The following is a 12,750-nucleotide window of genomic DNA, read 5'->3' as shown; positions in this document are numbered from 1 at the left end:
ATCAAATGAAATATGTGTCAGTCTTACCTTTCTATGCTTCTAGACTCTCTGACCCCAGAGATAGAAGCTGACCGCAGTGGGGGCAGAACAGATGCTGAAAGGACAATACAAGGTAAGAATTTGCAAAAGGCTATAAATCTAGATCTTGCTATATGAGTTTTTCCTCAGCTTTAGACTGCTATTCAAGCATGTAGCCTACCATCTGGGCCACATCAAAACAAGTTCAAACAAGGTCAAGTTCATCTTGCTTGTTTATAGGGGAGAATACATTCAGTGGTGATAGATTTTCTTTAAATTAATAGGTCATTTCTGTTTATCTAGTGCAATTAAAGAAGAATAATTTGAAGCAAGATAGGCTTGAATCTCAAACATTCTGAATGCAGCTTTTGTGAATATACATAGTTAGATTTAGGATAACTGTTTTTAAAGGCTGATTTAAAACAATTTTAGACTTTCAACTATATGAATAGTTAATGGGTAACATTCAAGGCAAGATGAGAATTTCATAGCTAATATTCAGTGGCAGTTACTGAAAGGTGTGTTTCAATAATACTCTGAGCATTAATGATGAATAAATTGTTTATTCACTTCCTGGATTTTTCATTTACCACATCCCATTATTTACAGTTTAATAAAACAAATCTGCTGAGTAAATTTGTACATGAAATACTAAAGAGAGCCGTATTACTTCCCTTGTGAATCTAAATGTATATATATTGCAAGCACCAAGATATTAGTAAAGAACAAATTTTTAAGGTACCATTTGTGTTATAATGTACTCTCTAGTCAACAATCTAATTCTACCTACATGAATACTAAACAGCAGAAACACCATTTGTTTTCAATTGTAAATGAACGTGCTTTTTTACAAAGACAAGCCTAAAATGGTTAGCACCAGTAATCACACTCAATTGCCTTTACTTTGCATTTTGAAGTCAATCATCTTAACAGTATCATTTGACATAATCTGTGTGGTATTTAATCACTTTTACTGACTCTTAAAGAATTGTTACTAGTGTGCCTCAAGAAGGCTGTAACAACAGAGTAAGATGTCAACAGTCTTTAAAGATATTGAACATATTCAAAAATACAAAAGAGGCAGTAAGTTCTTGTATGGGACAAACAAAAGCATTTAGAGTTAAACTGCATGTTCTGTCTGCAAATTTATTAGCCCAGAAGTTGAAGTATGCCAGTTTGAATGTTGCCTGGGAAGTAGGTACAGGTTGTGACATATTTATTGTTCCAGAATCCTGTTTCTCCTCCCATAGAGTGTACACCTAGCTCACCATTTGATACATCATTCTAGTAAGATGCTCATTTGCTATAAACCAGACGTGTTGTTAATCTGTTTGCTACCAGGACATATTTCTTTGGAGGCCATTCTGTTCCACTGAAGCAACTGAGTTCCTTGCAGACACTAATATATTTATCATCAGATCATCCCCAGAAGGAATCAAAGTTTGTAGTATTCCCATTTTAAACCTGGAAATCAGAGTCACAGGAAGACTGAGGTCAAATTGTTTAATGTGTTTACTGTGTTCAAATCACTGTTCCCACTGAATTCAGTTTCCTTTATGAGCTGAGATATTCATGAGATGAGAACACATAATTATGAAGTATTTTGGAATTGTATGTTCCCAAACTACCTAGGAACAACATTTCAGCTTTTTAAGCAAGCTATCTCTGCTTATGCTTACTTAGTACATTTACATTTCCACAACAAATGAAACCAGTTCTTAGAGACAGCATTCTCAGTAATGATGGCTTTTCCTCAATTCATCTGTCCAAGATAGTATGAGGAAAAATAAAAAATAAACCCCACAAATTAACACTGATGGTTGTTTAAAGACTGAACTGCGATGATCATGGTATTGGATCATACTGCAAATCCAACCTTAGTTCTGAAATTTCATGCCTCTGCTTCTCAGTCTTAATGCATAATTAAAATAATGTGGGGTTTTTTTGTTGGTTTTTTTGTTGTTTTTATTAATCATTTTTCAATACATTCATTTAATCATCATACAGAGTTTGGAACGTCTAGGTCTACCATGTGGAACTGTGTAACATGTAGACTTACAACACAGTATATAATTGCAGGACTTTATTGTCTTTATGAATCAATTTTTATGGAGTGACAGTTACAGAAATAGTTATTAACAGACGAGTAATGCTAAGTGTCAGGACTCTTTGTGTTGTTCCACTACAGGAAGGAGGATTCCCTTTTCCTTTTCTCCGTGTCTCCATTAGCACGTATCCCTGTTACTCCCATACCTCCGTGTATCAGTTCCTCCTTGTTTCTTTCTCCATGGTCACTGGCTATTCTCACTCTTTCCTGTCTCAACACATCTTTCCCCCTTCCCCCCCCCCCCCCACTAATTTCCATTTCCCTAGGAACCCATTCTTCCACCATTCTCTTCTGAACTTAAGTTTCATACCACCCTGATTATCTCTTCTATTGCAAAATCTTTCTCATCTGTCTGACCCTTTTTGTTGTTTTCTTTTGTCCAGTGGTTTTTAGAGCCTGCACTCCATTAATGTTCCCTGTTAACAGCCTTTCCTGTTTGATATCAAGACTCTCAGTATTCATTCTCCATTTCTCCCGCCTCCCCACCAAGCTCATGTTTCCAACTTCTCTGTAGAGATTTTGTTTCCTCTTCAGTATCTTCCTTAGTATCAGATAGAGAAGAATTGAGAAAAAAGCAAAGACAATTTCTCTGTTGCTATTTCAGTATTGTAGCATAGCAATAGTTTGCAGAAACGAGGATAGAGATTTCCAGTGAAGGAACTTCATTCAGCACTAGGGTAAAGTATGCTCACTACATGTGGGCTCTTCAGAGAACTTAGTTGCAAAACTGTACAGAATCTTTCCTCCGGTGGATGACTTTTTTTAACTCTCACAGAGATAACAAAGAGCATGTCATTCCAATTTTTGTTAATTTAATTATTTCTTTACATTTTATCTATTAACGATATGTACTATATTTCTGTATGTACAATAGAAAAATTATTCTATAGAGTATGCAGTATATTCACTAAAAAAGAATGTAATATTTCATTCATGCTTTCAGGTTCTGGAAAAATATGCTTACTAGAAAGTACTTATGCCTTTCTTATTCCTCTAAAATATCTATATTTATATCTTTCTGTATCAAAGCATATCTGGGATAATAACAGCTTTATACATAATCATGATAAATTTTTTTAAAATTACTGTATTAAGCATGCTATGCAATTCTGTAACTAAGCAAGCAAGTGTAGCTGCAGTGTTCTGCGGGAAAGTAAAATAATTGAAATATCAAGTGTAATTTCAGCATTTAAGAAAACGTTAGACAAGGAGGATAGTATTTTAAAATAAAGATTTTATCTACTATTTATTATGAATAAAAGGATTCTTGTCTATTTGTATCTATATTTAATGTTAATGTTGTCATTATCACTTTTGTTCGCAAGGAATAGGACTAATTTAAGTGTAAAAGACAGTTGCGTTTATCAGTAAATGGGATATATTCTATATATCCTTTCAATGCATTCAAATTTAGTTCTAGTTCATATAAAGCCTTGTAATAGGGAAAAGATAATCGAAAAAGGAGTTTGAATATGAGTCTGTAAAAAGAAGCAATAATAGACATAGTGTTTCTAGGTTTTGCTTCGTTTTGTTTTGATTTTTTTTTAATATTGGATAGTCAACAGCTTGCTGAACTATCCATAAAATACTGAGAAGTAATCATAATAAACAACCCAAATGTGAGTCTCAAATATACTAAGACATTTTTTACAGATACAGATACTAAGTTATTAGGTACTGGTGTAGACAGTAGTTTTAAATGTTTTCTTTCTTGCTTTTGTTTAAATTTATAATAAAGCAGATTATCCTCTTCTCCATACATATTGTAGGTTCACTAGATGCCTATGCCTAGCTCCCAATCCGGTTTCCCAAGATCCCCTCATCCCACACAAAAAGGTACCATACAAAGATAATGTTTGCTTTTATATACTGTTTTGTTACCAGACCTCTTACTAAGCACTTAGAACAATGACATTTACTGCTGCTCTTACTTTCCTTTTTTTCCCACCTATTTTTTCTTCCCCATCTGCTTACCTGTCATGTATTTGTCTGCCAATGTTTTTTTTCTTTTCCGGTATACATTACACATTCATTTTTCTGTGTCCCAGTACTTTTGCTCCAAAATCCTATACATTTGTAATCTTCATTCTATTTAATCACAGCTCTCTTTATGCACTGTCTAAACTCATCTAAAAAAATTCTGCTTTACACTGTCTTTCCTACTGATCATTTCCTTAGAGTGGTGTCTCTTTCACGTTTTGCTTTTCCCAAATTCTCCCAGGTTAGTGCTTTCTTCCCAAAACCGGTCTGATAAGAACAGGAAGCTTAATTGGATTCTTTGTCTCAAAGACTGCTGTCTGCTTATCTTCTCCATTTATTTCCTATTTTCTAGGGATTGCTTCATCTAATAGCTCTTCTACTTTTCCACATTCTACATACTCATATTCCAGCTTTTTCTAAAGCCTGAGCCTTGATTCTCTGCTAACAGCCTCTTCTTACCGCGTACAGTTCCCATGAATTCTCAGGCTTATAACTATTGTTTTCTTTATCCCAAATATCTCAAGAGATCCTTTGCATTTTGTATATTCTCCGAAGTTTTCCTGTCTATTCCAATATTTCACCTTTTCCCTTTCTATGAACTCTCCTCTATCCCTTGTTCCCTTTGTCTGTCAGTCAAATTTTGTACATGAAGTCCTTATTTAGCTGCAAATATACTTTCTCCTTGTAGCAGATTATCAGCCTTTCTCTTTACTCTCTTCATCCCTTAGCAAAATGAGGTTTTGCAAAGTCCTTTTCTGTAGACTGCTTCTTTTCATCTTTATCCTTGTTCTACACCTCTTCTGTAGGCTGATATTAAGAGTGCAGTTAAGTATAATGTTAAATGGCTTCAGGATACTTGTTCCTCATGTGAAGAAGCCATTCAATTACCACACACAGGAAGGTTTCCAGGACCACCTGTTCTCCTCCATTCACAGCCTTTCTCAAGCTATTTATCTCATCAGCAAACAAACAAAGGTATTTGCTCCCTCCCAGAACGGACAGGTCAGGAAAATAAAATGTTGAGCAGATCCAGTAACAGAGAGCAACTCAGCATACTGACTGCATAGTCCTCCGATGAAGTTACTTTTAAGATCTATGAAGGGTACAGAGGAAGAGAAAGAAATTATGATTTAATTTTGCATATGCTAGGGACCTAAAGGGTACATTTTGCTGCCTAAGGAATAAGAAAATGCTGTCCTGCAGCTGCCCTCAGTGTTAATAACAATTGCTTAGATACAGCTTCAGTCATTTGTCTGAAAACATAACCTAAATAGTTTTCTGCTTGAGACTTGTTTAATGTGTTTTTCAACAAGCAAAATCCGTGTAATAATTTCAGTGGATTGTACTGTTTGATGCTTTCTTGCTGTGTTTGTGTTTGAAAGATAGCTATCTGAAGGACTTCCACATTGAAAAGGACCTTTCAGTCATTCTGTGAGCCTTGTGTACACGGTTCTATTTCTGATGTAAAAATCTTGACAAAAGCATGTCTAAATATGTGATTATGTTTCTTATGAGATCAAAAACTTTTATTGGAAAAGGCCATTATCAAGACTGTAAAGTCAAGCATTCCCAAATTAGGAAGTGGTAGAATTAAAGTTGTCTTCCGCACCTTTTTCTGTCATCTTTGTATATGCATTGTGATATAATCTTTAATTATGTGATTAGATACTGTATTTTGCACAGTACTTCATTCAGTGCAGGGGACAAGGATGTAGTTGAATAAATGGATATCTATCCAATATTTTCTTTATCTCCAGTGCTCAGCGTGTGTTTTCATGCTTTGAATAATACATGGTTTATATACAATATTTTTGTCATTAGACATCATGCATTACAAAAGAGGGATGGAGGATTATTTCAATTTCTTTAACATGTTAAATCTCAATTTTAGCATTTCCTAACAGTTGAATGTTTTGCTTTACCTTTGAAAAATGTCCTAGTGTTGTAGGTGATCATTTCTTAAGGTTTACCTCTTTACAGGTAAACTAGAGAGTCAAAAGTTACATTGTGAAATGATATCTGATGACCTTGTGGATATAGTAGGACTTGAACCTTTAGTTTCACAGTGATAAAGCTAACAAAGCAACCAATAAGCTATATAAGTAACACATGATTATGAGCAGTGTGGTCTAAGGACTGACCATTTTGACACTGGAGTTGTACAGACATTTTTCGAGATAAAAGAAGGTAATCTTGGATTGCATTTTATCCTTCCTTTCATTTTTCTTGCAATATATAGCTCTTTTAACAATGTCTCCATCAAGCTTTTTTTTTCCTTCACATTTCTTCTGCAGCCTCTGGCCTGCCTTTGTGTCAGCCCTAATATCCTTTTCCTGATTTCTGTTTATATCCAGCAATCTTTCCAAACTCCTATCGTAACTCCTTGCACCTAATACTTTGGTTAAGCAAAGTCCAGACATCTCAAGATATCTATCTTTATGCCACATATACACTTGTCAAGATGTCTCCCTCAGAGAGACTTCAGAGCATGACTTTTTTGCACTGTGTTCTGTCCCATGTCTTTCTGTTTTCAGTCACTAGTACTGTTCTTGTCTAGTGAGTCTAAATCATGTGGTCCCCCAGCTTCAGTCTCAGTTACTGTCAGCAAACCATTTCTTACTACTAGCTCCCTTTCACAGTGGTTTTGAGTGCCTGATTTCTGTCAGTTTGTCCTACCAGTCTCAGTCACTTCCTCCAGTTCTATTTTCTCTCTTTACTTACAAGTCCACCTGCACCAAGCCTGTTGTTCTAATTTCTATAGATCTTCAACTTTATATGAGTTTGTTTTAGACTTAAAGAAGATTTATATTGTTTGCAAATTATAGATAAGAAACATTTTCTGGTGCAAGACTACTTTCCAATTAGTTAATCGTTTAAAAAGTAGTTTTCGGTATCATCATCTCTTTCTTTTCTTGGGAGATCAGTTCTCTCTGCAGTGTATTTAAATAAAATGTCTTTTCTCTAGTCTTTTCTTCATTTATTTTGTACATGATGCTGACTATGATGGCCAATATAAGTCCATTTCTGATTAGCCATCTTCACTTGTAAACCACCTATCATATACTCTCTACAGTTTTAATGAATTAATCCCAAGAAAAGAAAAGGCACCCGATTTAGAAATGTAAATAGCTCTATCTATCTGAATTCTGCATTTTGGTTTAATTGACATTTGTTCATGAGTTGTTCCATTTTTATTGCTGCTTAGTAAGTGCTATGGATTTGTTGTTACTCATTTATTGTTGCATGGAACTTCTAGCAGAAAGTTGCTTGAGTTTATTGGAGAGCCAGGATTCTTAAATGGATTTTTCAGGTCATTTTCAGAGTGAGAGTACATTTTACTTTCCCAAGTGATTTCTACTTCTCTGCTGACCCAAATCAGCATTGTTTCAGCTCCCCTCATATTATTATCTTCCCATTTTCCATCTCCCTCTCAAACTAATACAATCCCCTACCCCCTACCCCATATATTACTTGTGAATATGCCAAATTTTTCTTAGTACTCCACTTTGATTGGTGTGGCAACATGTATGTATGAACTTGAGATATGTGTCTGCTGGTTCACCAGGTGGCTGACTAGGAGATACATGCATTCTGAGGGATCAGTGACAAGCTAGATATGCATTTTCTGCTGGACATCTTGTTGCTGCCTCTTGGCAGCTGAGCAAATCAAACAGTACATGATGCTTCTCAGCAGCTGATGGGCCAAACAAATGGTTTTTCAAGTTGTAAGAGACCCACAGCCCACCTGTTGTGAAGGCCTGATATAAAGGTTGAACATTTCAGCAGGGAAAAGTAGTCAGGAGCTGGAAACAAAGCTGTCAGAAGTCTGGAAGGCAAAGAGATTTTTTTTTTCCTGGATATATTGAATAACTGCCCAAGGAAACATCTGCTACTTAGTTAAGCTGTTTATAGAAACAAACAACTGACTATTCTAGATCCACAGAAATGTAAAAAGGTTCTGTAACACAGTAGTTACAAAACAGCAGACTTTTTTTTGTAAAGAACTTTTCTGTAAACTTGATCTTCAGGTAACTGAGACTGTTATTCCCTTAGGCCACATTTTAAAAATGTACTTAATATTTTCCATTTATCCTATTAAGAATAGCTCAGATAAAAGTTTATTTTTCAGCCTGTAATTAAACAGCAAGAAAGTTTGTCTATATTTTTGAAACAATATCCTTCTCAAGAGTGTATCAGCAATCTGACAGAGATCTGCTTTTTTTTTTTTTTTAATTTTTTTTTAAGTCAGGTTTTGTAAGTTTTCCTCTCTTAAGATTTCTGAATTTCAGCAAGACTACCAGTTTCAATATGTCTATAGCTTTGGTTGACTGCAGACTTAGGACAGGACTGTTATAGCACTTCTAGGTAAGAGTAGTGAGCTGAGCTATCAGAGAAGTGTGAAAAAGACAACAGAATGGAGTGAAACTGTCACAGAGACCCACTAGGAAGTGATGTCTCCTGTCTTTTTATTGATCTTCCTCTGCATGCCAGAGATTGTCAAACAAATTGATGTATTGATTAAAATGTATGCATGTGCAGTATTCAAATTTAGAAACTGAAGGATAGAGCAATGCTCTTCTCTTTTACCTTATGCTCCAAAAAAGATATTTTCAGATCTAGTGGGGTGGGAGCTGTTAGAAATTCACTGAATAACCCTCAGAGACATTTGATGGATCTGCTTTACTAAATCTATTTGATAATCCCACCCTATTCTATTTTACTTTTCTGTCTTCCTAAAATATTTGTTTGTTAAACACTGTTCCTGTATGTAGTCATGCACACTCACATTGCTTCATTTTACGTCTGATTAGTGCCTTAAACTTCAGCAGCATTTTGACTGCAGAGTGTAGCACCTTGTATTAACGTCAGGGTCATGCACTTATTATTCATCTGTACAGTGCTATGCACTTCAATGGAATTATATACATAATAATAAATAACAACATTAATCTGTGTACACCACCTTGAATTTCATTACTTTTGCAGAATGAATATCTCTGCAAATAACTGCTTTATTTTTTACACATTTCAGAAGGTGCTGTGCTCTCTCCCTGTACTCAGTTTATTTCATTTTATTTTCCCTGAGAAGAATAAGCTTTGCTAGCTTTACCAGCTTAATGTCTTAAAAACTGTTTTTTCTTTCTTTTTTTTTTATTTCCTTATTTGGAAAACAATCAAGTACAGTTCAGATTTTAAACATAGACTGTACGTTAGACATTTACAACATCTCTAGCTGTTTGTTTCCCTTTTATAGTTTATATCTGAATTCTTAATGAGGAAACATTCAATAAAGATTTATTTTGCTTCACATTTCCATGACCACGAATAAATACTGAAAAGATTTTACAATGCATGGAAACCAAACAGTACTAAGTATATTCCCTATCCCTCTGTTTAGGAGTTCAGTGCTTTGGCATGTTTTCAGCCCAAGCTAATCAATTAAAGACAACATTGATTAACTTAAACAGAAGGTGGTATTGATTGCAGGCAGTAACCTATAAATAGACAACTTTTTCATAGTGTTCATAGGTCATTGTTAGCTACACCTTTAAACTTTTAAGCTACATAATACTGTTATTTATTGTCAAGAAGGCAAAGGGAGTGCACAGAGTTAATAGAAAATTACGTATATGTTGTTGCAAAACATTTTTGTAGAGCCCCCTCATTTTACACACACACACACAAAAACTTCCACATTTTCTATGAAACTGCTATATTTTAAAATTAACATCTATTTACTATATGTGTATATACAAAGGTGCCAGAAATCAAATAAATATGCTCATGGCTTTTCTACTGAGATAAATGATTAATCAATCAGAGGCTTTTTTCTGATGTGGTACTTTAGTGCAATTTTTAAACAGCTATACATAAAATTAATGACTAAGCAAGAACAGAGAGAAGTGGGAAAATTCAGGACAGCAAGAATATTAAATAAAACACAGTGACCATAAACACTGTTAAGACTGTAGAACTGATGTGTTTTATTTTCACTAGTTTCTTATTCCCTCCCTGCTCGAATTTCATGTTATTTAAATGTAAGATAGGATGGACGAATTTTTACCTAACAGATTGACTTCTGATGTCATCCCAGTTGTCTTGCTACCTGGGAGTGTTGGGCACTGCAAGCTGCCATCCTATTTATGTTTCCTTCATCCTCACCTTCAGAAAATCCTGAACAGGCTAGTAAAATGTACATTTCTAACACAGTCTTTTCAGCTGAAATCACTTTTTTTCCATCTTAAGAAAGAACTAAAATACATTTTTTAAAACTGGGGTGAAAAATTGATTAAAAAAAATCCAACATCATTTCAGCGAAAGTGTTTCTGTAGACTGTTGTGAAACAAATGAAAACAAAGTACATTTCTAGTTTATTCACAGTGGAACTATAAACGTTTATTTTAGAACTAGATTTGCTGACTGTAAACTTTGTCAGTGTTTTCCTCTACACTGTGTAGAGGACTGACCCTTTTTCTCTTTCCTTTTTTTTTTTTCCTCAGCCATGTTTACTACTTCTTAGACCAGTGCAGTAAAGTGGCATTATGTCGGCTGTAATGTATGTCATAGAGATTGTTTCTTGGCATTTGGTTTTTAAACTGCCATCAAGATCAAAAAAATGCCTCTTGTTTGTGTATCATCCCCTAATGAAAGAACTTCTCCTGTCAAAAGTAGCAGTGCATTCTTTTTATGAATTCATTAAGACCAACAGACTTCAACAGACCTCAAAACTTCTGTGTTCGGGATTTTCCTAATAGTTGTGCTTTCCTTGTCATGACTTATCATGCGAAGCAAAAATGAGACAACTTCTATGTCAAAATAGCAGGAATAGTGTTCAGTCCTACAAAAAGCAGTATGCTTCAGTGTACTACTAGTATGAATGAGTAGTCAGTAAGTTACCTTTATTCACTTAGAACACATAAGAAGAAATATTTAGACAAGGAGATTCAGTTCTCCTTCTTGAAAGGTACTCCAGCTTTGGTAGGTAAAAAGAAACATCAAATCCAGATTAGGTTTCAAATCTTGAATTTAAATTAAATCAGATTTAAAACAACTATCCTGATCAGTGTTCATTTTTCACTGTTAAACACCACCTGCATTGAAAGAAGAAAAGACAAATTTTTAGCATGCCACGTGGTAGAAGGCTTTTAATCTACCAAGGAAAGTCATCATCAATTTTCAATCTCATTCATACTTGTCTGAAACTCTGAAAAGAGATTTTCAGAGAGAAGATAAGATACCCTTATCTTAATATTAAATCCTAGACAGTTTAAAAAATGATTCAATCAGATGACTAACGCCATTTGAGATTCCCCAGGGCATCTGAGACATCCACATAGGGTTAATCAGACCTGTTAACGATCCAGAATTTCCTGGAGCAGCAACTGGAATTCTCAGGTCATAATAGATGATGAATCAAGCCCTTTTGGCTTGATTTGAACACCTCTAAACATATTATACTCATGAGTTGGGTGATATACAATGCAATTTTTTTACTCCTTGGATGTTATTATTGAAAAGATATTTATTATTGTGTTAGTTCAAAAGGGACTTTTCTTCCAGTACTTTTACTGGAAATATGTGAATATCCATGACATAATTTCTCTGTATCTTTTTATCTGTTGACTAGTTTGTACAAGGACACTGCTCCAAATGTAATACCTCCTATTTTATTAAGTTGACCCACAATGTCAGAGGTGGATGTTGGTGGTATGGCAGATAGAGGTAGAACCTTCCCACCAGCATACCTTTATATTTTGTTGCTGTGCTACAGATGGCATCAGAGAGGTAGTTTGACAAAATGGTGGCTGACGCGGAAGTGCATATTAAGCAAAGGGGTGTCATTGAGTTCTTCCATGTGGAAAAAATTGCACCCACTGACATTCATTGACACTTTCTGAACGTTGATGGAGACTTAACAATGGATGTGAGTGGGTGGTGCATTTCAGCAGTGGCAAAAGTGATGTGAAAGACAAGCCACGTTACAGACAGCCATGCACAGCTGTCACACTGTGAAATGAAATGCGTCTTGATCAGCTCATCAGCACAGATCTCTGGATTACAAGCAGGAAACAGTGTTTGGAGCTGAGTATTGTCTTTAATGTGTTGGAAATTACGGTTGCAACACTTGAATATCACAGAGTTTATTTCAGGTGAGTCCCACAAATGCTCACACAGGAAAAGTAAGGACACTGCAAATCTTTCTGATTGATTCAGTAGAATCAATACAAGGTAATACAAGATAATTTCTTGGATCACATCATTACCAGTGATGAGATGTAGTGTCACCACCAGGAGCCAGAGTCAAAATGGCAGTTCCTGGAGTGGCAACATTTGAATTCCCCATGAGAGAAAAAGTTCAAGACTCAGCTCTCAACAGGTGAAGTGATGTGCATGGTCTTTTGGGATACGAAAGAAGCGATCCTTCTGTATTTCCAGGAACTCAGACAAACCATCAACTCTGAAAGCTATATTAACTATGCTGATGGAGATAAAGGCTCAAAGTTCCTGAGTCAGGCCAGAGAAGAAGACAACCATTCTTTTGCAGCACAGTAACACCAGGTCCCATGCCAGTTTGAGGACAGTAGAGCGCATTGCCAGTCTTGACTGGATTGTTCTATTATACCCATGGTATAGTCTAGATCTGC

At 35.4% G+C, this 12,750-nt stretch overlaps 1 protein-coding gene across 6 annotated transcripts in view; it reads left to right on the top strand.

Moving 5' to 3' along the window:
* DACH1 (dachshund family transcription factor 1) overlaps positions 1 to 12,750 on the top strand; it is a 347,790-nt gene that overhangs the window by 313,318 nt on the left and 21,722 nt on the right. For 4 of the 6 annotated variants that reach the window (XM_065744032.1, XM_065744031.1, XM_065744029.1 and 1 more), the window contains one exon: positions 44 to 112. In XM_065744032.1, the coding sequence (XP_065600104.1) occupies positions 44 to 112 (69 nt within the window). Of the gene's footprint in view, positions 1 to 43; positions 113 to 3,894; positions 3,962 to 12,750 lie in introns of all 6 variants that reach the window. The other 2 variants (XM_065744033.1, XM_065744030.1) reach the window with 1 other exon arrangement.

The sequence above is a fragment of the Cyrtonyx montezumae genome, unplaced genomic scaffold (assembly GCF_038088225.1).
Source record: "Cyrtonyx montezumae isolate F1298 unplaced genomic scaffold, pur_monq_1.0 scaffold_3, whole genome shotgun sequence".
Classification (NCBI taxonomy): Eukaryota; Metazoa; Chordata; class Aves; order Galliformes; family Odontophoridae; genus Cyrtonyx; species Cyrtonyx montezumae.
This window is presented reverse-complemented; position numbering and strand designations above follow the sequence as displayed.